The 27,998-nt window shown below is 35.1% G+C and overlaps 1 protein-coding gene and 1 long non-coding RNA gene across 2 annotated transcripts in view; one reads left to right on the top strand and one right to left on the bottom strand.

The window, feature by feature from the left end:
* The window catches only part of GRM1 (glutamate metabotropic receptor 1), a 380,989-nt gene that overhangs the window by 148,306 nt on the left and 204,685 nt on the right, over window positions 1–27,998 (top strand). Inside the window, exon 5 of the mRNA XM_031679979.2 lies at window positions 4,308–4,557. Coding sequence (XP_031535839.1) covers window positions 4,308–4,557 — 250 coding nt within the window. The remainder of the gene's footprint in view (window positions 1–4,307; window positions 4,558–27,998) is intronic.
* LOC140697894 (uncharacterized) lies at window positions 11–27,997 on the bottom strand. The gene is made up of 3 exons (XR_012075274.1): window positions 27,803–27,997; window positions 27,140–27,235; window positions 11–330 (listed from the first exon to the last, which is right to left on the bottom strand). It is a non-coding gene; the product is annotated as an uncharacterized lncRNA (long non-coding RNA).

A 27,998-nucleotide genomic window follows, 5' to 3' on the forward strand; every position in this document is an offset into this window, starting at 1 on the left:
TGTAGTCCAAAGGTGGGCACCTTAGCTGTAGAGTTGCTTCCCTTGTAACACCATCTTCTGATGCATTTTCAGTGCCTTTTGCTGAAAGAGTTGGCTGGTGATGTCTAGGTACCTTGTAAATTCCTGAACCTGCATTTATTGTGAGTAAGCGGCATCTGAGTTCCTTCCTCGTGCCCTCTTCTGCAGACAGATGAGGCATTCACTTGCCAGCTGCAGTTTCCCCCTTATAATTAGTCAATGCCTCTTGTCTGAGCTGTGATGTCCATGGAGCCGAGGATTTCGCCATGTGTTAAATCTTCCATTTGGTCTTCACTGGCCTGCATTAGGCCACTGAAGGTGGTTAAATGAAGAGGAAAATACATTAATTTGGTAATTTAATCTTATGAAACAGGAAACAAAAATTTTTTCTGTTCAAAAATACAAAAAAAATTATTAGGTTTCATTACAATATCTATGAAACTTTTATAGATGTTGAGATTAAAGTCCTAAGTTCTTTTTGGATATCATTGTTTTAAAATAAATTTTTACATAACTATTGCTGTATGTGATATTTATCTTGTAAAATTTTGAAAGCTACTGCCAAATTGTCCACCAAAATTTGAACTACTTTCGCCAGCAGTGAATATATCGGTGCCTTGCCAACACTGAATATTATTAATCTTTGAAATTCTGGCAATCTGATAGGTAAAAAAATAGCATTTTGATAAATGACACTCTCTTCATATTTAATGAGATTAGTGATTTTTAAAGCATGCTTATTACCCACTTTTACTTACTTTGTTTCAACTGCTTGTTTATAACTTTTGCCATTTTCTGTTGGGCTGTTGTAACAAATGTACTTTTACCATGCATTTAATGTCTAGAACTACTCTAAATACTAAGACTGTATCATTGAACAAGTCACAAAAGGGTGTACTTATGGAATTTATATTTCTAGGAGGAAAATAAAAAATAAATAAGAAAAAAATTCAGGTAAATTTACTAAAATGAAATCAAGGGACATGCTCAGTATTTACTGGGAGGTGACTTTAAGATAACTGATCACAAATGGCTTTTCAGAGGATCTTTTTGTGTTGAGACATGATTGACAATAAACATCTGTACAAGTACCTCTTTTTGGATGATAGAAACAGCTAACATAGAGGCATGAGTAAGTTTAGGGTATACTAGGAAGAGAAAAAGGCCACAGAACTGGCTTAGCCCATGTACAGCCTGATAATCCAGGGTAAAGAGATTTGGCATCATTCCAAATATACTGGGAAATGATTGGAGCTTTCTGCAGGGGAGTGATATAATCTGATTTATACCTTAACAGATCTGTTTTCTAAGTGTGGAATGAATCATTGAGGACAAGATTGAAAGCAAGAAGACCAATCAGGGGACTAGGATAGTTGTCTAGGCAAGAACTGATAAGTTACTTAGGGTAGAGGATGCTGTCAGTGGCCTGCCCAGGTTGCCTCTACCTGTCTGGTGAACCGATCTCCCAGCTACTGGAGAGCAGGCTTCTACCAATCCCAGCTGTCTCCTTCCTGGGAGGCTATACCTCCCTTCCCCTCTCATGGACCTTATACAGTAATGGATGGACAAAGGGGTCTGCTTGCTTAAAGAGGAGGTTAAATGTGTAGTACAATTTGTCCCTTTCCTTGTGAAATCAGATGAAGCTAACCTTTAGCTGAGATGACATTCCTACTTAGTATTCCCCTCTTGTTCTTCCCTGAATCTCTCTCTCCTCTTCTCAATAAGTAACTTGAACAAGAAACTTCATCTCAATTCTGTTTTTAGGGAACCTAACCTAAGACACTTGGTTTAGGGTGCCATAGGTTGAAATGAAAGAGAGAGACTGAATTAGGAATGTTTTAGAGATAAAGTCTGCAAGAATATACCAGAAATATGAGAGAAAGACAGCAATTAGAACAGCTCCTAAATTTTGTTATTGAGCAGCTGGATGGATAATGGCACTATTTACTAATAGGAGATGTCTGAGAGGAGCAGTTTTGCAAGTTGGAGAAAGAGAAGTTATTTTTCAGATATGTTAAGTTTGAAATGTCTATACATGGATATGTCAGGTAGGCAATTGAATACACTAATCTTTTGCTCTAAAGGACAGTCCAGTCTGAAGATTTATATTTGGGATTCAACTGTTGTATTCAAATGGTGTTTGAAGGAATTTGACTCAATGAGGGTAATTAGAGTGAGTGTACAGGTGAGGAAGAGAAAGTTTCCCAGGACTGAGTCCTGGCATGATGATATTTAGAAGTTGAGCAGAAAAGAGAAATCTAGCAAATACATTGGGGAGTGGTCAATGAATGAAGAGGGAACCATGAAGGGGTTATATCACAGAAACTGAGAGGATACAGTATTTCAAGGAGGTTGTGGCCAACTGTTGAATGCAGCTGAGTGGTTGATGAAGATGAAGACAGAGAACAGATTATGGGATATAGCAACAGAGAACCTACTGATGACCTTGACAAGAAAAGAGTTTAACAAGAAGAAGGTACTGAGGTGACGGGAGTGAATGGTAATGGGGAGGATGGGATCTGATGAAGCAAACACAGTGAGCCAGAAAACTATCATTGCTGTGAATAGGAATAGTGAATGAGGTAATAACTCAAGTAGGACAAAGAATCCAAGTTTTTTTTTTTTTTTGATTGACACTACTAGAGGGGAGAAATTGATTTTACAAAAGAGAGGGAACAATTGCAGAAGGAAGTCCTCGAATAGACAAAAAGCGATTGGAACTAGTGTTCGTGAGCAGGAGTTGGCTTTATCCTGAAGAAGAAACACTTCAAATTTGCAATAGGAGGGATGCCAGAGAATGAGTGCCAATAAAAAAAGTTTCATGGATGTTGTGGTATGTGGCTGAATTAGTTCTTGTCTGATTGTTTTTGTGTTTTTATTGAAAAGTGAAATGAAGATCCCAGCTGAGATGGGGGTCAGAGGAGGGATCAGTAATTTAAAGAATTGAGGATAGAAGAATAAAGATGAAATAATCATGTTAGGGACTAGGAATGTTTATTTATGGGAAGATGTAGTATAATTTCCTTGCACTATTGAGTACCCCTTTTGGTATGTATGCTTATGAACTTTAATTAAAACCAGTCATCAAGGTTGTGAGTTTTTCACCAGCCATGTTCAGGTGCTCAGGTGTAGACATGGACTAGGTGACTAGTTTGGTTTAACTAGCATTAGGGGTTTTTCAGAAAAACACAAGGGAGTTAAAGAATTTTCAAGAGAGTAATTATGAGAATAGACTATGTGATCTAAGCTGGGCTAAGAAGCAAACCAGAGGGAGGATGGAAAAAAAGGGAGGTGAACAATTTGAGATTTTTATGAGGTTGAAGAAATGGTGGAGTAGTGGTAGTGAAATATATAAGCTTGAAAGGTAAGAGGACATAGAGACTGGGATGTTTTATATCCACATTCAGAGTTATTAGAAACATTTATGATAGTGAGGTAAAAAGTGTGAACATGAAAGTAGGTGGGTTCCAGGAAGTGTAATTGGATGCAGGAGGCTGAGAAACTGAGATTATGATATTGGATCATCTACATTGGTATCAAAATCCCCAAGTTGGGGAGGGGAGTAGAGGTGTAGAGGACACTAAGGGGGGTCATCAGTGAAATACAAAGATGGGGGGTTGACATAATGTGGTATTTCTTTTATTTTATTGATTTCTATGAGTTCTTAGCTTTTTAAACTATATTTTATTATGAGAATAATATTAAGATAAAAATCAAAACATAAGACCAAACCTCTCATAATCCCATCACTTCATTAGAGGGTGGTGGGTTTTGACTAAGCCCTATAACTGTTTTTTGTCTGCTTATTTTGGCCTAGCCAGGTGTTCTATTTGCTTTGCTTACTTACTCTTTGTGAAAATATTGTAGGACTTGCTATCACCGTGACTATCTGCCTGGCAGCCAGCAGAGGCAAGCCCTCAAATGAACAAGTCTCGTCATGCTGGTTGACCTCCTACCCCAATGTGCTGATCTCTCCCACATTGCTAACATCTGGGACAACTATTAATAATTGTTGTAAAATAGGGCAGCTGTCCTTCATTTCTCAAAACCTGTTTCACCGTGGACATCCCAGTTACATAGTTTCCCTTTATTTCCTCAGAGTTGATAATTTGATTACATTTGATTATTCTCTTTAATCCATCCAGATCTTCCTTCAGTCCCAGTTATATTCACAAATTATTTGGCAGATCTGTCTTCTCCATTCTCTGTGACTAATGAGCCCTTATTCTAGCTTGTAAGTGCTGCTGCTGCCAGGTTGGGTTGAACATCTGCTGATTGTTTCTGGACAGGGAATTACGGGGAGAGCGGAATGGATGCTTTCAAAGAGCTGGCTGCCCAGGAAGGCCTCTGCATCGCTCATTCAGACAAAATCTACAGCAATGCAGGGGAGAAGAGCTTTGACCGACTCCTGCGCAAGCTCAGAGAGCGGCTTCCCAAGGCCAGAGTGGTGGTCTGCTTTTGTGAAGGCATGACTGTCCGAGGCCTCCTGAGCGCCATGCGGCGCCTTGGCGTCGTGGGCGAGTTCTCACTCGTTGGAAGGTAAGTCTTAATCTCTTTGTCTCTCTCCCTGTCTTTCACACACACATCACACGTGCGCCCACACACACACACACACACACACACTTTGGCCCACATACGCTTGCTCTCACAAAACTGGACTTCTTGACTCCAAAGCGGGTGAGAGATGCTCTGGGCTGAATGTTGGCTCTGTCTCTCATTGAGAGTGGGGCTATTGCCATCTTCATGACAGACAAGAGCAGAGCAGTCAACGACAAGATGATGAGACTCTTTCAGAAAAAGGTGCCGAATTGTTGCTAGACTATTTCATCCTGGTGAATTATTCTTTTCATTTGCTTCTCCTCTCCCACCCCTCCTCCTCCCCAAACCATACAAATGCTTATTTCTTCATGTTCCTAAACGTAGATTTCTCAGTGGGGTTAGTTAATGGATGGAGGGTAGCAGTGAAGATGGAAATATATATTAAGATTTGAAATTTAAAGGGCTAGCTGAATGCAAGTGAGGACATGTGGCTGAAATCTGGTACTTGATAATATAATCTCTTACACCATGGGATGGCTGATAGTGATGCTTTCAACATGTGGTTTCTGGAATTGCAGATGGTGGGTTCCAAAATCTGTGTTCTTTCTAGATACTAGGTACTTGTGTGGGAATAGAATTTAGTACCATATTTTTCATAAGGGTTTTTTTTGACATAAGAGGTATCTTCTTTAATTTGCCGTCTTCTAATGCTGCATAAAGGAACCAATAAATTTTTCCAGGAAACCTACTGAGTTTACTTAAATGAAAGCTTTCATTGATCTCTGACTCTGTTACTCTCATCCTTCAGATCTCTTTTTCTCCTCCATCTTCTCTACTGGCTAGAGCACAGTCCTTTCTCAGCTGCTAACGTACCTCAACCACCAACCCTTTTCTCTAGGAAACTGGATAGTACTGGTGTGGACATCCTCCCTGGACCTTTCCCTTCTGTCCTTGCACTTGTGGTAATGACTGCAATGGTGAGAAGACTAATGTCACCATCGCCTGGAACTAGAGGCACAAGGCACTTCAAAGACTTTTGAGTAAAAGATAGAATAAGAATACAACTAAATGAATAAAGAAACAAAGAAATAATCTCTAGGCGAGAGGATGTATGAAGTCAAGTTAAGGTATACTTCAAAATTAAGACAACTATTGGATTTGCATAGTATTGGCACACTGCCACAGTGTCTTTTTGGTTTCTTCAACGTGATGCAGTTGTATGAAGCCATTTGAGAAATGACATTTAAAGAAGGAGTAGTTAAAGAAGGTATGCTGTTTCCTTTATGAGTAGAAAAGGATATAAGTAGCATTGTTGAAGTGTTACATGGAATAAATTTCTTAATATATGCACCAGGACAGATGGCATATAGATATTCAATCTTTTAACTGATTTTATAAAATGACTCTTTTATGAAGGATGCTTTTTTTTTAATTCTCCTGTTTACCATTTTCAAAAGAAAAAGTCTGTTTTGAAGGATTCATTCCATTTAATACCCCCAAAGAGAGGCTAGCTACCTGGATTCTGGCAATCTTGAACAGATATAGCAAATATGTGAGCTTTGGGGTATACAGATTGCCTAATTATGAAATATATTTATACAAAATGCTGCAGTGAGTAACTGGAGTGTGAAAAACTCATTCTATTATCATTATTTAAAAACTTCACAAGAATGGTGGTGTAAACTTACCTCTGTGGCTCTTGCTTACCTGCTAATAACACAACTGGGTCTGTCTAAGAACTTCTGAGAGTTTCACATGTGCTTGCTTGCCAAGAGCTCGGCCACATGTGATATCTACTTCTTTTACTCCTCTCTTTCTCTGCCTCACCTCTTCCGGGTTCTACTGACATATCCTAGGGAACTATTATCACAGTGAACACCTCTGCTTCTGAGGACACTGCTCCCTATACTAATGGTCACTACCAATAAAGCACAGAGCCCTGGAGATGTCAAAGCTATGCCACACTCAGTGCTTCTCCGTCTTCCTGGGCTGAATTCCATGAAGGTCTATCAAAGTGGTTTTTGCTTTTACTCTCCAATCTTAGAGGATTTGAGGGAAAACAGCACTTTTTTCATTCTTTTTTCAAAGCTCTCTCCCTTTTCTGGGAGAGATATGAATCCAGGGGGAGTTGAGCTGACAATAAAGACAAGTAGTAACACTATGTCATACCTAGAATCAGCCTTTCCTTCAGACGTTTGATTCTCCCACTTTCTGTGAGATGAATTCTATCCCAAATGTTCCCCTGTGCCTCATGCCAATGGATATTTGGTGAGCTTGGGTCCCTAATTTCAGCAGACATATCCTGAAGGGTTCTAGTTTAACTTCAAGTTAAACCTTTGTGATGCTGTCAAACATATCTCCTTCCTATTTAAAGGGAGTTTCATTTACCAAAAGATAAACTCCTCTGAGGTTAGGAGCCATTCTTTAATTTCTTTCACAGTACACAGTAAGATTCTGTGTGCTGTGTGATTCACAGAGGGGGAATTGCATAGATGGTGATGGACCTCTATTCATAGAGGTGAAGATAAGTAAATCATGGTGTAGATTGCAGCAAGAGACATGTAGTTCAGAAAAAAATTAAAACTTCCTGAATGGAGATTTGTACTCCCTTGCCTCCCTCTTTTTTCTTATGCTTCACATCCAACAGAGAATGAAATGTTGTTGGTGCTACCACCAAAACATACCCAAACTTTGACAATTTAATACCATTCTTGCTGATACCATCCTGGTCCAAGTCACCATCATCTCTCACCTGGGTTATTGAAATAATCTCCTAATTGACCCTTTTTCCTCCCCACCATCTATTCTTAAGGCAAAGGAACTTTTAAAAATTTAACTCAGGTAATGTCATTTTTTTACCCTACATACTTGATACCGTAAAAGGCTTTCCATTTGTCTCATAACAAAGTCCTTACAATGGCCTTCAAAGTCCCACATTCTGTCATTAGGACTGAGTTCCTTATAATGGAATAATAAACCATAGTGACAGAAACAGAAAGTTCTCAGAGATATTAAACACAGTCTATATTTAATTAATGTATGGCAATGGAAAAACCAAACAAAACAAAACATGAGCTCAGAGTTCCAGCTCTGCCATGGTCGTGTGATCATGTGATCTTATTAAGTCTTGTTTTGTCTCTGAGCCTATTTTTTTCCTGTAACAAATTAATGAATTGGCTCCAGATCATCTTCAAATATTTCCAGTCCTAGAATTTATAGTATATTAAGGCCATATGACTAATCCATGATTGAAAGAAATGTGCTTATAGACTCATTTGTTTCTAAAGTTATTCATGAATTTGGATTAATCAATTTACATTTCTCACCAGCCACCTTTTTAAAACCGGGAGAATACATTGAATAGAAGTGCTGAGAATTAGTGTCTTAATCTGTGATCATGGAATGTAGCCAGCAGATCCACACGAAAATCAAACCTTTTGACTTTGGACAAATTAGAATAGTATTCTCACCAAGTTAAGTTAATGAACCACACTCAAGTTAGTTATCATGCAAAATAACCATTTTATTTTCTTGGCTTTATGGAACTCCCTCTTTTGAGATGCTCCTCAGCCTTGTGCTCACCGTATCTATAATTATGTTTTAATTATGATGGTGATGCCAGTGATATTGTTGATGATGATGATAATACTTGTTTAGTACTTACTGTATGCCAGGCACTGTTCTAAGCACTTTGTACATATAAATTCATTTAATTGTCATAACAATATAAGATAGATACTAATATTTCCATTTCAATGTATAGAAATGTAAAGAATGTGTCAAAAAGTGTTGCAGTGCCAGAGGTGGGATTTGAACTGAGGCAAAGTGACTTCAGAACTCATGCTCTGAATCACTAAGTTATATTGTGTGTTAAGGCATGACTGTTTTGTTTAAGAGATACCAGCTTTACCCTTAGTTTTCTTTTAGTTTGCTCTGTCTTCTAGAGATTTATTTCATTGTTTAGATCCACTTTATTTGGGACAATCAACTGAAGTATCTATGAGAAAATTATTTTTTTGGTGAAGGGAGGAAGTAATTAGGTTTATTTATTTATTTACTAAATCAGGCACTAGGATTGAACCCAGAACTTCATGCATGCTAGGCATGCACTTTACCACTGAGCTACACCCTCCCCCTGCTTCATGAGAAAATTATTTTGCATTTCTAATTATTCTCTATTACTTTCAGTCCTTTTTAGCTCTCTCTTACTATTAAATGTTTTATATGATATTTCAATAAAGGGGCCATTCTTTTCAAGCTCATTATTTTTTAATCTTAACATTAGACTCTGCAATATCATTCTCCATGTGCATACCAGTCTGTATCTATGGAACTACACTTATAGAGAAGCTGATTTGAAATAAGTGTGTGATATTTGTCGGAAATCCTAAATTATAATTATTAAAATTCTAATAATTAACTGATGGATTTGTTCTAATTCCTATATTGTTCTTTTATTTGAAGAAAGTGAAAGTAGGCATGGTTTATGTATATAAACACCTTATAATAGCTACCATTTACTGAGGGTTTGATATGTACTAGGCTAATAATACCTATCTCCAGTGTTAACGATAATCCTAAAAGGGTGATTTGGAAGGTTGAGAAGTTAAACAATTTCTCCAAATTCCTAAATTAGTAAGTGGTGAAGATGAGATTCAAACTTACTACTATACTACAACATCATATAGATACATAAATATCACAATTGTGACCTCCTCAGTGATAGGAGCTAGGTTTTATATGCTTTTTATTTTCTTATCATGCCAAGCACAATGTTTTGATGTGTTATTTATGTAATAACTATGTCAGGAAGCTTGGAGTGTCATAATGAGAGCAGGTAGCTTCATTATTAGCTGATTTCCCTTTCATGGTCCAGGATCAGTGAGTTTTACCTAATGTGGTAAGAGTAGATGTTCTTCAATCAACCTCTATTTCTAGAATTCGTCTGTAAAATTGGAAGTCATGTTTGCTTACCTCTCAGATTGTTGTATTTGTCTAATCACAAAATACTTACTTGTCTGTTAAACCAAAGCTGAATGTCAGTAGCAGGTTCTCTGTGGTGACCTCTTTCCCTAAAGACACTCTTTTCTGACGGTAGGTGAGAGCTTTGTGGCTTTCATTCTATGCCTAGTATTGGCATTGTCCTGGCCTTCAGCCTGGCTTCCTGATCTTGGGAAGTTCTTATGGTACGTTTACATTCTACCTTTCTAGAGTTTCTGATTAGATATTCTTAGGTGTACCATGTTTAATTATGTATTTCCTAGCCCCTTTTATTGGATTAATTTCTAATTAATTTCTACACTGTAAAAAATGAACATCCAATAAAGATGATTAGGTCAATAACCTTCCATTTTGTCCCCTCTCCCTACTATATCCTGGTCAATCAGTTTATAAGTGTATGGTCCTTGCATTTCAAATGCCTGTCCCTTTCTTACTGGTGTGTGATGTTTTACCTGTCATCTCTCCCAATTCTGTAACTCCTCACTCACTAGACCCACTTGCCATTATCTGTCACTACAGAGAAACTCCCCTTCCCCATCTAAAACTGATCCATGAAAATACTAAGCTGAAAGCACAACAGACAGCATTGGGCACATATTTGAACAACAAAAAAAAGACTGAAATGGAGTAATTTCTTTATCTGGAAAGTCTACAGTTTTATTTTCAAACAAAGGAAATACTTGGTTTTTACAATGTAATTTTTAAAATATTTTTCTCCCAGAACCTAAACACATGTTTGGAAAGGTTACTTTTATACCCTTGAAACATAAGATAATACACCATGGTGTTACATTTCACACATGCTTTTAATGAAAAATGAGTCATTTTAGATCCCATCTTTCCATTATGGAAAAAAATGGAGAAACTATCTGAGGTTTGCAGACTTCAGGCAGAACTGCAAAGGTTATATGTTTTAAGTAAATGTGGACTTTTAGTGAAATATGACCTCCCCCACAATGGATTATAATCAGGAGGCTGCTAAGACCGATGAGCGTTTTCTGACATGAAATGGTCATGACTTATAGATTCATAACTTGGCCTTCTTTAGCTTCCCAAGGGTGGAAAGTGATTACTAACCTGCTGACAGGCTGTCCCTTCCTTAAAACATTCCTGCTCCAGAGGCAGATTAATGAGAGCTTTGCAGAAGATAACACTGTTAGAAAAAGACCATGAGAAATGTGTGCTAGGGAAGGAGAAGTGATTTAGTTTAGAGCACTCTGGAGAATGGACATTATTTGTAGGATATTGACAGTTATTTTGAGCATAGAACTCAGCCACAGAAATGCCCAGGATTTCCACAAAATTGGGGGAATGATTTGCATTAAAGTTAGTAATGATTAACTCTTCTTTTATACCAACACCTATTTCTACGTTTCAGACAATGGACATCTGAAAACTGAAAGACTTTATTATCAGTCTCTACTTGCCTTTAGGGTATTAGAAAGGATTTAGGGTTTCTTCTCTATCTATAAGGCACTGGCTTAATTTGAATGAATGAAAAAGGCAGTCATTAGGATTTAGCCCGGTTTGTGTTTGAGGCTGATGGAAGACAACAGGGAACTTATCTTAATACATTTTTTTGGTTCCTATGACAGTCCATTTTCAACCTGGCTGCACATCAGACTCAGCAGGGGCACCTAAAAATGCAGATTCCTGGATTTCACCCCAGGCCATCAGTAGAATTTCTTGGCAAGAGACTTTGGATCTTTTTCTTTTTTAAAAAGGACCAAAGATGAGTTAAGTTTCAGAACCAACACTCTGCAATGTCTACATCAGTGTTCTGCACTCAGGTGAAGTTCACTATGAATGAATTACTTACAGGATATCTTTGACAGGGAAAACAAAGTGAAAATTTTAGCTCCACTGCCTGTCAATCCACCATTTTAGCTCCACTTTTGGGGGATTGTTTTTTGCTTTATTATTTCTTGAAATTTATTTGCCTTTAAGATTTTCTTTTAAAAATAAAGATATATCTGAAAGTAGTAAATCATAGTAGTAGCAGTAGTACTGGTAATAAACACTATTTGCAGGTCTGCTTGTTTGCTCATTTCCTGTGTTTCTGTCTCCTCCTGATGCCCAAACTGGCCTATTGACCTGGCCCCTAAAAATTTAGCCCTGCCTCAGTTTTCAGACTAATTAAGACTCAAAGTGGGAAGTACATAAACATGTAGCAGATTTAGCGTCAGCCATCTCTGAGTCCGGGCTTTCCCAGGGTGGACCAATGAACTACTATTGCTGAGGACAATTGACCTTTGAACAACACAGGTTAGAACTGCACATGGCCACTTTTACGTGGATATTTTTCACTAGTAAATATTACAAGTACTACAATGGTCAGTGGTCACTAGTAAATATTACAAATACTACGTGGTTGAATCCGCAGATACAGAGGAACTGTGAATACTGAGTACTGACTATAAGTTATATATGGGTAACCTCTACATTGTTCAAGGGTCAACTGTAGTATTCCGTGGCATGGATATGCTTCAATTTGCATATTCTTTCTCCTACTGATGGACATTTGGATTGTTTCCAGTTTTGACTATGATGAATAATACAGCTCTGAACATTAATGTATAAGTGTTTGTTTGGACACATATACTTCATTCTCTTTAGGAAATATTACAGAGTGAGATTATGGGTCACATAGTAAGTGTATATTTAACTTTATAAGTTACTTTATAAAAAACTGCAGGACTACTTTCCAAAGTGGCTGTAAAATTTTGCAGTTCCAACAGCAGTGTATGAGAGCTCTAATTCCTCCACATCTTCACCAAAATAGTATTGCCTGTCTTTTTAGCTTTAGCTGTTCTAGTGGGTATGTAATGGCATATTGTTTTTGGTTTTAATTTGCATTTCCTAGTGACTAGTAATGTGTGATATCTTATGTATTTATTTGCCATTTTAATATCTTTTTTGGTGAAATCTCTTTTACAATCTATGTCCCTTTTATCAAGTTGTTTGCCTTATTATGAAGTTATAAAAATTCTCTAAAATTTCTGGAACCACGTCATTTATAATATGTATGTATAGCATATATTATCTCAGTATATGTCTGAAAATTTAATTTTGTTAATAGTATCTTTGAAAAACAGAACATTTTATGAACTTATCTACAAAACGCTGAGCTATTACTCACCCCTCTATAATTACTGTTTGTAATCTTTGTCATTCTTGTGTAGGTCCATATTTTCTCTGGATTTTTTTTTCTTCTGTTGAAGAATTTCCTCTAACATTACTTGAGTCACTGTCTGCTGAGATAAATTCTCTCCACTATTTTTTTGCCTGGAAATGTTTTTATTTTGCTTTAATTAAATTTTTTCTCTGGTATAGAAATATAGGTTGATAGTTGTTTTTATGTGAAATGCTTTAGAGGTATTACTCAAATATATTTTGACTTACATAGCTTCTGATGAGAAATCTGCTATAATTCTTATTTTTGTTCCTCGAATGTGTATTTTTTTCTATTATTGTTTTAAGCATGTCTTTTTATCACTAGTTTTCAGCAATTTGATTATGATAAGTCTTTATGTGTTTTTTCTCTTTATGTGTCTTTGACTTGGGGTTCATTAACTTTTAAATATGTGAGTTTTTAAAATCAAATTTGGAAAATGATTGGCTATTATTTCCTCAAATATTATTTCTATCCTGGCCATTCTTTTCTTTTTATCTTGTACTCCAATTTTATATATATTTGACTGCTTAATATTTTTGCACAGGGAATATATATGTTTAGTCTGGGCTTTTTAAAGTCTTTTCTCTCCTCTTTTTGTTATTTTATGTTTTCTATTGCTATGAATTTGAGCACACTGATTTTTTTTATAGTATGTAATCTGTTCTTAATACTATCATGTGCATTTTTTATTTCAGATATTGTGTCTTTCATCTTTAGAAGTCATATTTGGGTCTTTTAGTTACCTTTTATTTCTCTTCTTAACACAATCATGTTTTTCTCTACGTTCTGGAATACCTAGAACATATTTGCAACAGGTGTTTTAATATCCTTGCCTGTCTTGTCAGAGCAGCCTCTATACTAAGGTCTAATGGGATATGAGCTATTGTCAGTATTGTGTACTTCCATGATTTGTTTGGTCTCTGGATTTTAGCGAGTCTTTCTCCAGCCTCAGGTAGCTTCTTCTCACACATGTGCACATCAGAACTTAGCCAAAGACTTGAAGGGATCCCTCCACGTATCTCTGTTTCAGTGTACGTCTCTCCTTTCTAAACCCTGTTCCAGTAATTCTATGTTTTTGGCCTTCTTGAACTCTGATCCCCATGTTTTTGTTTTCTGTTCAGTTTTATCCTCCCTTCTCTGCAACCTAGAAAACTACCATAAGGCAGTAACATGGTAAATTAGGCTTATCACATTGATGTATTGATTTTAATTTTCTAAGTTATCATAGTCTTATACTGATGTTTACACAGTCTCATAACGGTTAATTTATTTTGTTTGATGTTCTAATTGTTGAAGGCAGGAGGGAACCATTTTACATTTCTTCTAGCAACATATGAGCTTTCTAATTTTTCCACATTCTTACGGTGTGAGTTAGGGGTCTAACTTCCTTCTTTTGCATGTAGAAATCCAGTTATCCCAGCATTATTTGTTGAAAGGACTATTCTTTTCACATGGAATTGTTCAGACACTTCTGTTAGAAATTAACTAAATATAAAGTTTTAGTTTTGGACTCTCAGTTTTATTTCATTGATCTAAACGTCTAGCCTTGTGCCACTATCACCCTGTTCTAATTGCTGTGACTTTTTAATAAGTTTTGAAATTGGAAATTTGGAGTCGTCCAAATATTCCATAATTATTTTGGTTATTTTAGATCCCTTGAATTTCCATATGAATTTTAAGATCAACCTGTAAACTTCTTTTTGAAAAAGGGCAGTTGGTATTTTGATAGGTATTGAGTTGAATCTCCAGATCAGTTTGGGGCGGTATTGTCATTTTAACAATATGAAATCTTTCAATCCGTAAACATGGAATGCCCATCCATTTAAATCTTTCTAAATTTCTTTCAATGGTGTTTTCAGTGTACACATATTGCAGTTATTTTGTTAAATTTATTCTTAATTATTTTATTCTTTTTATGATATTATAAATGAAATTGTTTTAATTTATTTTAGATTGTCATTGTAGTGTATAGAAATATAAATGATTTTTATACATCGATTTTGATCCTGCAACCTTGGTGAACTCATTTATTAGTTCTTACAGCTATTAGTGGATTCCTCAAAGATTTTCTATATTCAATGCCATGTGGTCAATAAATAGTTTTACTCCCTCCTTTCAGATTTGGTTGTCTTTATTTTATTTTATTGTCAAATTTCTCTGGCTAGAACATCCATTACAATATTGAATAGAAACACTGAGAATGGTCATTCTTGTCTTGTTACTTATCTTTGGGAGAAAGGACTCAGTCTTTGCCAGTAAGTATTGTGTCAGCTTTGTTTTTTGTAGATGCCCTTTCTCAAATTGCAGAATTTTCCTTCTATTACTAGTTTGTTATATATCATGTTGGATTTCATTAATGGTTATTCTGTCTATTGATTTAATCATGTGATTTTTGTCTCTGTTTTGGTATGTATATAAAGTTATTTGATTTTTGAGTGTTTAACTCTTCATTTCTGGAATAAATCCCACTCAGTCATACTTTATATTTATTTTTATATTTTCTTAGACATAATTTGCTAGTTTTTTAAAAATCTTTTTTTGTGCTTATATTTAGGAAAAATATTGGCATGTAGTTTTCTTTCTTTCTGATGGCTTTGCCTGATTTTACTATCTGGGTAATATTAGCTTCATAGAATGAGTTGGGAAGTATTCCTTCTCTTGCAGTTTTTGGAAGAGTTAGTGAAGAATTGGTATTAATCCTTCTTTAAATCTTTGCTAGAATTCGCCAGAAAAGTTATGTGTGCCTGGGCTTTTCCTGTGGGTAATTTTTTAATTACCAATTCAATTCCTTTACTCATTATAGGTTTATTTAGATTGTCTATTTCTTCTAGAGTCAGTTTTGATAGTTTGTGTTTTTCTAGAAATTTGTCCTTTTTACCTAAGTTATCTAATTTGTTGGCATGTAGTTGTTCAGAATATTCTTTATAATCCTTTTTATTTCTGTATGGTTGGTAGTAATGGAACCTCTTTCATTGCTGATTTTAGTACTTAGAATCTTCTCTATTTTCTTCTTGGTCAGTTTAGCTGAAGAATTGCCAACCTTGTTGCTCTCTGGAAAGACCATGGTTATTCTCTTTTGTTTTTCTGTTCTCTGTTTCATTAAAATAAATTACAATTCTTATTATTTCTTTCCTTTGCTTACATTAGTTTCATTTTGATCTTTTTTTCTAGGGTCTTAAGGTGGAAGTTTAGGCCCTTGATCTGAGTTTTTTCTTTTTTAAATGTAGGCATTCATAGCTATGCATTTTCCTTCAAGCACTGCTTTAGCTACATCCCATAGGTTTTAGTATGTTCTATCTTTTTATTCATCTCAAATTACTTTGTTTTCTCTTTTGATTTTTTCTTTGATCCCCTTGGTTTTTTAATATTGTGGTTTTTAATTTCCATATATTATTAATTTCCCAAATTTATTTCTACTGTTAATTTTCAATTTCATTTCATTATAACTGAGAACACTTTTTGTATGCTTTCATTTCTTTTAAATTTATAGGGGCTTGCTTTATTGCCTAGTAGATGGTTTATCCTGAAAAATATTCCAAGTGCACATGAGAAGAATATACATTCTGCTGCTGTTGGGTTGAGTGTTCTATAGGTGTCTGTTAAGTCTAGCTGTTTTTAATGTTATTAATTTTTTTTAATTCCTCCTGATATTCTGTCTAGTTGATTTATCCATCATGGAAAATGGGAGTATTGAAGTCTCCCCCATTATTAGTATGTTATCTTCTATTTCTACTATTATTGTTATATTGTCTTCTATTTCTCCCTTTAACTCAGTTTTTGCTTCATCTATTTTCAGTGTTTGTTATAGTTTCCTGATGAATTGACCTTTTTATCATAGAAAAAGTCCCTCTTTATATCTATTGTTTCTTTTTATTTTAAAGCTTACTTTTTTCCTGGCACACGTAACTTTTCTGGTAAATTCTAGCAAAGATTTAAACAAAGATTAATAGGTTTTAGAGTTTACAAACTCTTCCAAAAACTGCAAGAGAAAGGGATACTTCCCAACTCATTCTATGAAGCTAATATTACCCAGATACTAAAATCAGGCAAAGCTATCAGAAAGAAAGAAAACTATATGCCAGTATTTTTATGGATAGCAAAATAATTAAGAATTACTGCTTTAACTATTTCAGAGAGTAAAAATAAATAACCTCTTCTCATTGGTGGATTATTCCAGGGTTTTGGCTATAAAAGGTTGACAATTGCACAAAAGAAATGTACTTTTTTTTCCTGAGGTACTCACCCAGAGTCCTAATTCTAATTATAGTCAATGTCAGAGGTGTTAACATATTTGGGAGAACTTGGATTCTTGCTTTTTATCTGAAATCACTTAGAGATGAGAATGATTTCTACATATTTTTAAGATAGCATTGAAAGTTAAAAGAAAGCCTGCTCTGAACATTTCTTTTAGTAATTTTTACACTTTTTTCCATTGTAAAAATTTTCCTCCTGCACAGATATATTCCTTGGAAATTACCATGGGCGATTTTTCAAAATGTAGCTGCAGCTGTAATTTGTGGCAATATCATACAATAACTGGGGAGTTTGACCTAAAGAGCTTTTGGGTTTGGTATCCCTCTCTAATGAGGAGACAAGCAGGTTTAGTTTCCTTCCTTGCTCACCAAATGTAGCACATTGCATAGTTATTAAAATTTACTCTAGTCAATGCCTATGGGGACTGCAAACTTAGCTAAAAACTTAAGGAAGCTAGAATTGCAAAAATTATTTTAGTAACAAAGTACAGAGGAGTAAGCCTGCTTGCATGTTTTACCAAAATAGAAGTAGAATATTGAAAACTATTAAATTGATTCATTGATTCAGTCATACTATTGGAAAATATTAGAAAATCGTACATAGATTGATATGAAATCACTTAATGAAGCTTGAAATTTCGAAAGGACACTCAGTTCTATTGACTGTGTTTCAAGTTATTAAATTAGAGACATTTATACCTGTATCCCCAAGGCTTTGTGTCTTGAGCTTTCTGTGGAGACGAAAAGACGTTTGCGGAGCCTGACTTCCTGTACAGTTGTAAAATGCAAATAGTTTTCATCTATCAAAGACCTTGTTATCCTGAGGCTCAGCTTGGGGAGAATCCGCTTCCAAACTCACTCACTTTCCTGTTGCCAGATCTCAGATTCTTGCTGGCTGTTTGCTGGAGATATTTTCTTACCACATGGGCCTCTCTGTGGGGCAGCTTACATGACATCTGGCTTCTCTAGAGCAAGCCAGCAAGAGGGAAAGGGAAAGAGAATGAAAGAGTGAGAATGAAAGAAAGAGAGAGAAAAAAAAAAAAGAGAGGCAGAGAGAAAGAGATATGGGAGTAGTTATGGTCTATTTGTAACCTAATCATGGAACTGCATCCCATTACCCTGCCGAATTGTATTTATTAGAAGTATATCACTAGGTCCAATGATTCACGGGCGGGAGGACTGCATTAAAGAATGAATACCAGAATGTAGGTCTCTCTTAGAAACTACTGTAGTAGTAGTAGCATGAACAGAACTACAGTACTTGCATTTGTAATTCACTCTTTTCAATAAAAGTTTTGCTTTTAGTCACGTTGTGATCTCGTTTATAAGCTATTATGCTAATAAGGTTTAAAGCAGGAATCACAGTGAAATCTTTGCAGTGGCAACATTAAAGGACATAAGTACCCTCTGCTAGCATTATCCTTTGTGTTTTCTGAGGTTTTTAACATACACTTATTACAACTTCTATTTCTCTCTAAGTGTCATCCCTTTAAAAGCTTTAGGAAAGCCTGTCACCATTTGTCTGGATATACCTGTATAGATGATGTTTCTTGCCTGGATTTATTATATTATCCACAGGACCTTGAGAAGCAGTGTATTAATAACAGGAACATCTAACTTTATAGAAGTTGGTTTGACTTTGTAGGTTTTTGTTTTGAAAATGGTAAATAGTAAAAACAAATAGAACAATGCAATACACATAAAAACAAATGCAGAATCTATCTCATAAATCCAAAATATCCTCCTTTGGTTCATTAGAAAAATATGTTTTTAATCACAAACTGGAGTTTTCAAGTCTTCATGCACAATTCCTGTGATAAGGAAAATAACATCTCAATGGTGTATCTTCTGAGAGGGGTAAGAAGGACCTACTATCTTTTCTAAAGATGATATGAGTTACATTAGAATTTGAAAATACACTGTCTTATTTCAAAGGACATACTGTAACATTTGGTTTATGTACATCTATATGTTACAACAGCATTGTGGCTATAGGAAAAACTCTAATCCTCTTTCTTCACTTGTGAAGGGAGACAAATAATGCTCCTATATATAGTGCCTATCTCATAAGTTATTCTGTTCATTAAATGATAAAATATAAGCATAATAAGGATAGGGTCTTTTTTAAGCTCATTTCTGAATCCCTAATACTCCTGTAACAATGCCTGGAACTTAGGAGGTATTTGTTACATACTTGGTATTAAACAAATATGTCCAGTTTAGTACCTGTCACACAGTAAATACTCAATAAACGTTGGCCATTGTGATTATGTATTCACGATAAAATAGATTTTTCTAATGTTTCAAGTGAGAATAGCCAAGCAGAAGTTGTAGAACCACCAATCAGGAACTGGAAAAGATGCCTATATTAGAAAGATTTATTGGTCTGCATAATTTTAAGTCATGATATATTGTAATTGCTCTTTTAGCATTGATGGGTTGATATTTTACTTCCCCTTTGAACAATTTAAAACATAGTTATACTTTTAATTCTTCCCCATGGGCTTCTCTGGTCAAATCAGTACTAAAGACTCAGAGATCCTCACTTACAAAATTTATATATATATAAATAATATATAATATAATGTAATATTTATATATATTATATATATATACTGAAGTATAGTTAGTTTACAGTGTTGTGTCAATTTCTGGTGCACAGCATAATGCTTCAGTCATACATGAACATATATATATTCATTTTCATATTCTTTTTCGCCTTAAGTTATTACAAGATATTGAATATAGTTACCTGTGCTATACAGTATGAACTTGTTGTTTATCTATTTTATATATATTAGTTACTGTCTGTAAATCTCAAACTCCCAATTTATCCCTTCTCATGCCTTTCCCCCTGGTAACCATAAGTTTGTTTTCTATGTCTGTGAGTTTGTTTTTGTTTTGTAAATAAGTTCATTTGTATGTATATATATATATTTAGATTCCACATATAAGCAATATCATATAGTATTTTTCTTTCTCTTTCTGGCTTACTTCACTTAAAATGACAATCTCCAGGTCCATCCATGTTGCTGCAAATGGAATTATTTTATTATTTTTTTATGGCTGATTAGTATTCCATTGTATAAATTTACCACAGCTTCTTTATCCAGTCATCTGTTGATAACCATTTAGGTTGTTTCCATGTCTCGGCTGTTGTAAATAGTGCTTCTATGAACATCGGGGTGCATGTATATTTTGAATTAAGGTTCCCTCTGGATATATGCCAAGGAGTAGGACTGCTGGATCATATGGTAAATCTATTTTTCTGACTTACTAAAATTTTGGTTTAGATCAGTTTGATCTGTCTCCTCCAGAATCAACAGCTCAAAAATATTTGACAGGAAGAAATACGTATTTCCTTTCAAGATAAATTAAATATTATAGTTCTTTCATGTTTCCTAAGCAACAAGGAAATTACATCTACTATATACCAAAATAATTAGTTGGTTCAGTAAATTCTTAGAAAAGATAGTTAAATCTTTGAACTTATTTCTCTAAATTGACCAGCAAATTGCATCAAATAATTACTGTAGAAGAATAGTTTTTTACTAGCAGTCATAAGAGTCAGAAATACTTGAATTCTAACCCCAGCTTCCCCATTTATTGCAAAGAGACTTTGAATAACATCAGAAATTGACACAACATTATAAAACTGACTATACTTCAATGTTAAAAAAAAAAAGAACTTGAATAAGTTTTGTAAACTTTCTACAGAATAGCACCAATACTAGAAGCCACTACATGGAGCTATAGCAACCTTGAATGGAGATAATGGAATTTAAATGCTTAATGGAATTCCCCTGCATTGCCGTTAAACCAATACATGTTACCTATAGAGGACTCTGAGCTTTCCTCCTGAAGCGTTAAGTATTTGACCTTAAGTATTTTATTTTCCGAACGCAGCACAAAGAGAGGAAGTTACAAAGTGTGCCCTCTATGTCTGACCTTTAGACCATTGTTCCAACATATGATTTCCTAATCCCAACCGAGTGGAGTAACAAGAACTGACATGTATTCCCATTGTGACTTTCTCTGACAACTCACAGCAGGCTAGTCTAGAATAGGATGAAATCGGCTGAGTCACTTTTTAATCTTAAAAATTTTAGATTCTCTTGATTCTCTTTCTGCTTGATATATTCTGAAAATAGTTTGCTCAAGATAAATTTTATTTTTTTCTTTTAGGATACTATTAAATGTGTATTTTAAAAATCTGGTTCTTTTTATCTTCTATAAAGCTATAAAACATATATATATTTACACATTTAATGTTCATAAATCTCTGTTTCAAAATTTCTATGTCACATTAAATCTACTATTGACATATTTGCAACTATTCTAAGATAGATAACTTATGAGTGATATTTTGATATCATTAATTTCATTACTTTCTCAGTTATTATTTACATGGCATCTTTGCCTTCATTGGATTTTTTTCACTGATGTGCTTATTAAATATATTTTTGTAATTTCAGCTTGGTCATTTCTAGCCATTGCCTCTAAAAATACATTTTAAAGCGGAATTAAAGCAAAGAAAAATGACTATGAAAGACCACTTTCTCCTATTCATATAAGTACTATTCCTTATAAGTATACAGATAATAATTTATTTTTATAATAAACTAACAGAACTCTTCCTTTTTGTATATATTTTCATAAAATATTTTTAGAATGGTTTTACTGTTTTTAGAACAGATGTACAGAAAAATTGCTGAGGTAGTACAGTTAGTTCCCATATACCCAGCATTTAATTTCTTTTATTAACATCTTATGTTAGTATCATATATTTGATGCAATTAATGAATCAATATTGATACACACATACTAACTAAAGTGCATATATTATTCAGATTTTCTTAGTGTTTACCTAGTGTCCATTTTCTGTTCTAGGATTCTACATTACATTTAGCTTCATGTCTCCTTAGGCTCCTTTGGCTGTTACGGTTTCTCAGACTTTCCTAATATATGATGACCTTGACAGTTTTGAGCAGTACTTTGTATTGGGAGAATGTTTTTTAACTAGGACTTGTCTGGTTTTTTTTTTTTTTCTTTTTTTTCTCGTAATTTGACTGGAGTTATAGGTTTTTGGGAGTAGACCACAGAGGTAAAGTACCATTCTCATCATATTATATCAAGGGTAAATTCTATCAATATGACATTACTGGATTGATATATTAAATTTTATCATCTACTTTTTATGCATTAAAGAAAGAATTTGCTGATTTAAAGGCCATTCTCACTTGGATACCAAATGTCATGGAGGCATAGCATTTATGTATTTGTGTTTGGGAATATCTGCTCTAGACCATCTTTCTCACTGTTTTATTATGTGCATCATCGACTGGCACAGATTAAGGGAAACTGAGTAATGGACAGCCCTCTGATTTTAATTCAAAATCATTAGTTCACCCAAGAAAGGATTCTAATCTGGGCTGGAGACATAGGAATGATAGTGGGGGTTGAATATAATGACTTGGGAGAGGGTCTTATAAGAAAGACAATTGTCAGAACCCGGATATATACTCTTAGTAATATATTTCCAAATAGGAAATGGAGTACCAGATTGAAAACCACTGGAAAATCCCAATCATATAAATTGGGAGATTTATACTGAAGAAAATAAAATCAGCACTCTTGTGTGCACATGCTTTCTCAGGACTAACGCTGGTACTGCAATCTGGACATAAAGCAGCAAGACTGATTTCTGATACCAATGCCAAAATGGCACTCATTGCCCTAGCAGGATAAGACTTGGTTAGGTCTGCCGAAAGATGACCTCAGGGAACCCCAGCTAAGCATTTGGAGAAGGAATGGGCTGGTTTTAATATAGTGTCAATAGATGGAACACTCTGCTCATTCATTTACATAAAATAATATTGAAGGCAAAAGTGCCCATTGTTCAAATTGCACAGAGTTGGTAGCATGCCCAGAATTAGAACTTAGAACCCTCAATTTTCCTGTTCTTAATTCCTTACATTTTAAGAGTTTTCATAAACCTTTACAAAATGGTTATTTACATTTTTGTGTTATTTCTTTGTCATATTTATTTTATCCAAATATTTTATTTTGACTTTTTTTCACATTGCAGGACCAGATCATATAAGGGCTTTACTAGATTTTGTTACTTCCATTAGGTATTGCATTTTCTAATTACATATTACTTTATTTTCATTGATGACGAAAGGGAAAAGCTAAGCTTCAGTTTGTTTCTATTGGAGATCGTAGAAAATTATCTGTTTTAAAAAAGAGAATTGTCTCTTTTAAAAATTATCTATTTTAAAAACTCCTCTACACACAAAGCAAATTAGATCTTAGAGCCCTTGTGTGAAGTGATATCAATTGATGGAATTCCTTTCTACTCCTTCTATTTTAAGGAAAAATTAAGATTTTTTTCTTTTGTTTTTGTCCTGTAGGTTTTACAACTTTGATAACTTTTATTTTTTAAATCAACATAGACTATGGTATCCAAATGTCATGAATTTAAACTTTATTAAATTTAGTTTTCTTCATAGGACCTTTACTAGTTTTTTTATGGTGAACTCTTTCCAGTTCATAGTCTGTTTTTTAAAAATACACAGAATTTTAGCTATAAAATGATCTCAGAAAATAGAACCGCCTTAATATGTGACCTGAAACAAAACTGACTTTAGTGAGAAGTCAACAAATATTTTAAAAAGTAGATCTTTCTAATTAGCTCTCTTTATAATGGCTGAAGATACATAATCCTGGTTTAATTAGAAATAATCTCAATATGATAACACATAAAATCCGTAGGGTTATGAAACATAAAATTATAATAAAACATCTGCTAAGGAGCATTTAAGCCAAGAAAAGGAAGATACTATTTTCACTGCCCATCAAACAAGGATAATTTGCAGTAACACACTTCAGGTACACAAATAGATGTGTAGTGTACATGGATAACAAATGCATTTCAGCAAGAGATTTCAGTGAATACAAAATTAGCTTAGAAAGAGGCTAGAAAACTTGAAATGTTCACACATAACTTGTCACCTCTTAAAGCAACACAACAAAACAAAACCCCACAAATTCTTTAAAGAACAGTGGCGAGAAATGAAGTGTTTGAAGCACTGAATAATGAAGTCTTCATGACAGCTTCAATTCACTAAACAGAGTATGTCTTAGATCATCACCCTAAGTTATGAACATGTTCGAGATCAAGGAGAAAACCCTGAAATAACTGCAAGTTTTCAGGTGAGAGAAGAAAAGGAAAAGAGGGGATGTATATCCCTAACTCATCACTGTGTTGAATACAGGTTTACTCTGAGATGATTGCTATTGTATTCCCAGTGTATCTACAGCACTTAGTATATAATAGCCACTTAACACAGTAGAATTTCTAAATGACAGGTGGGTGAAACTTTTCTTCTTTTGGATTTGGCTTGATTGCAAGAAATTAGCTAATTTCACCCCCCAGTTCCCCCTCCCCCAAGTCAGTTACAACTGTACATGCGCCATTATCTGAATTGGAAATATCCTTCAAAAAATCATTCATTTGCACGTCCTACTAGAACAGGCAATATTTACTTGCCCTTTCTTTTTGCTCTTTATATAAAATACCTGGCAAAACTCTACATTAATGTGCTTCAAACTTTTGGGTATCAGCTCATCCATGTAGGATCCATTCTTAGAAAAAAAATTTTTTCTTAGCTTTGCCAAATGGCTAAATGAAGGACCCATTTCTAGCATTGCAGATTTGCATATCAGATGTTTTTCCCCCCCTGGACTAGAATGAGATATGGTAGTTGACAATGTAGAACAAGTCACACACGCGGGGGTTAAATCAGTAAAACATTACACTCCACATTCTTTGAGAGAGGCACTGATCAGTGATTATGTGTCCTAAGCGAACTGGGTATCAATATTTCCTCATAAAGTTGGTGATAAAAAGACTTATTTTGCCTTTTAATTAAAGTATGAGTTTGGTTACTATAATAAAAATGAAGCCAAAACAACAATCTGGAGGTAGGCAGTTCAAGGCTCAAAGGGCTGCTCTACTCCACGAAGTCTTCTAGAGGTTCAGCTTCCTTCTGATTTGTTGTCAGAGCTTCCCTTCTGATGTTGTTCTCATCTGCAGGGTTTAAGAGGGCTATCTATGCTATCCGTGTTCCAGTTTGGGAAAGAGAAAAGGAGAAAGTGGAGACCTACTTCCTTTAAGAAAAGGGCATGGAAGTGCCAAGTGAAATAAATGCGCAGCCTAAAAGTTGAGAGTTATGCTTTATTTGGCGGGAGGTCTCCAGCCGGGATGACAGCCTCTCAGATCGCTCTGGGGGACTGCTCCGAAGAGGTAGGGGAGGAGCTAGGATACATAGGAGCTTTACAACAAAGACCAGGTAGTTGGATCAATAAAAGATTACTTGTTATCTGAAGAAAGACAGGCATCTCAAGTTAAAGAATTTAGTGCTTTTCTATGTATGGGAGGAAGCAAACATTTGGGCTCATTGAATTCACTTCTTTGACAAGCATCTAGCTATCTAGGGCCACTATCTTGTCTTTTATTATTCGGAGTCTGCTCAGAGTGCACCATTGTGAGTGGCTGCAGAGGCTGGGCTGCAGGCTTGTCTTCACTAGGGGGTGGCAGCAGTGGCTGATGACTCGATGGCTTCAGCATTCTTTGTTTACTGATATGGTTTGCAGTATTTTTCATTCACAGAAGATCTACACATCCATCACTCTCCTCATATTCCACTGTAACTTTTTTACAATGCCACAGTTAGCTCCATGAGAGATTGAATTTGTTCTTTCTCTTTGTTGGCCATGTGTCCCACTAGGAACTCTTACTATGCAAAAAGGGAGGATAAATTTTTGTTGGCACTATTGTTTTCTGTTCCACTTCCCAGCTCTTAAGTTTGCTTTGAGGGTCAAGTAAAGTGATGGATGGAGAGAAGATCTGAATGTTAGCTGATAAAAAAATGGTAGTTACTGGTCTTGAAGTCAGCTACTAGGACCTGAATGGGAAAACAGCTGAATGACTTTAAATAAATCCCTGAATTTTAGTTTCTATCTATAAAAAAAATTTAGATGATATTTATGTTCCTTTTCTGTGCCTTGTATGATAATCTTAAAATTGTTTCTGTACCTTTTAAAAGTAATTCTCTGGTCCTTATTCAGAGTCTTTGTGCCTGTGGTGATTGCTTGGCATTATTTTGTCTAATTTGGATCCTTTCCTCTCCCTACTCAGTTTTCCCTCCTTAGTCTGACTCCTGATGTTGGCAGTTTCAGTTACTGCCATCCCACCTGTCTCTTGCTTTTAGCATAAATATTTACATTCTGATAGGTTCTTTGTGTGGTTTTTGTAAAACTAGGAACAAAGTTGGAAACAAAAATATATACCTCAAGAAGTATGGCAATAATCAGGCCATTCAGTCTGTGAATCACAGTTGGAATGGTCAATTAAATAGGTCTCCTCCCTACTGAGAACCCTGAAGCATTGTAAAATGTAGGACCTGGAACACTGGCTGGATTTAGCCAAGAATTCAGTATTAAAATGGGTCACCTCAGACATATAATAACACTTGTCAGATGATAAAGTTTAATAGCATTATCATACATCTTGGGTTTAGCCTAGGCACTTAGTTTCTACCTGTCTTGTTTTAAATTAGTTTGGAAGAGACAAAGCGGGAGACAATTACAATTACAAAATCTTTGAATCAGAATAAAATGTAAAGGTCATTTCCGTCAACTTCCCTTCCAGGCAGAACTTTCTTTTCAACTTCTCAAAGGTGTTCATTCTATTTTTCTTTGATTGGAAGCTCACTGGTTTCTAAGACTGCCTATTGTTCTATTGTTTACAATATTGAGAAATCCTCTAATCTTGTGCTGACATCTCTTTTCTGTTTTCCAATTACCTATGTGTGGGTTATCTGAATTGAACCTCATTGAATGCTGTGAGAATCCACAAAACTGCATTCCCTTTAACTTGGATTTTTGTTACTAAACACTAAAACTCCTGCATGATTTTCAGTTCCATTATCAAATCTTTTTAAGTGCCTGTGGTAATCTTAGCATTGATTTTCTATAGGTACATATCTTGTGTTAGTCAAGTGGACTATGTTATGCTGCGGTAGCAAGCAAACAGCTCTATTATCTTAGTGGCTTAAAACAAAAAAGCTTCATTTATTGCTCACATTACCTGTCATCTCAGGCTTATGGGGCTCTGCTTCATGTTGTTTTCTTTTAGGGATGTATATCCTGATGAAGCTTTCATGATCTTTCATGATCTTTAGTACTGGTAGTTAACATGGAAACAGTAAAGAAATAAATTAGAATAGTTCCTTTAAACACTCTAACCCCGAAGGGACCACATAACTTCCACTCACATTTCACTGAATAAACTTTGTCTTACGGAGGAGAGGTGAAATCCTGCCATGTGCCTGAAAGAAGGCAAGCCAGAAATATTCATTATCCAATAAAATATTAATGACAGCCATGTAATATTTAGAAAATGGTCAATTTATTTTTATTAGTATGTGAAAATTGCCCTACTCTTCCCAAAAGAGGGAACCCAAAAGTCCCATCCAGTGATAGCGTAAATCTCATAGACCAGAATGTCTACATAATAAACAGTAGGCTATGCATCAGGTCTGAATATCACTCCTTTTGATCTGGAGACATATGAATTAAAAATATGAGTTAACTTCCTCTCCCAGTCCAAAATGCATTGGTTACAGTAGATTATATAACTTCAATAAACATCCCTTTTGGAAAGAAAATAATGAAAGACATGCAGCAGATGCTAGTCTGATCCAGAACAATTCTACTATCTCATAGAGCCAAAATTATAAAAGTTGCCTACTTTGGAAATAGAAAAGTTCTTTGCATAGGCTCTGGTTCCACCAGCTGGGAGTAATCCCTCTTGCCCAGTGTTCTCTGTGGTCCTCTGTGAGAGTCTTTCTTCTCTGTGATTCTTTGTAGGCACATCTGGAAAACTGATGTCGGAGTATATGCCATCTTTCAGACTCAAGTAGCTCAAGTCCACTTTCTGCCTGTAG

The sequence above is a fragment of the Vicugna pacos genome, chromosome 8 (assembly GCF_048564905.1).
Source record: "Vicugna pacos chromosome 8, VicPac4, whole genome shotgun sequence".
Taxonomy (NCBI): Eukaryota; Metazoa; Chordata; class Mammalia; order Artiodactyla; family Camelidae; genus Vicugna; species Vicugna pacos.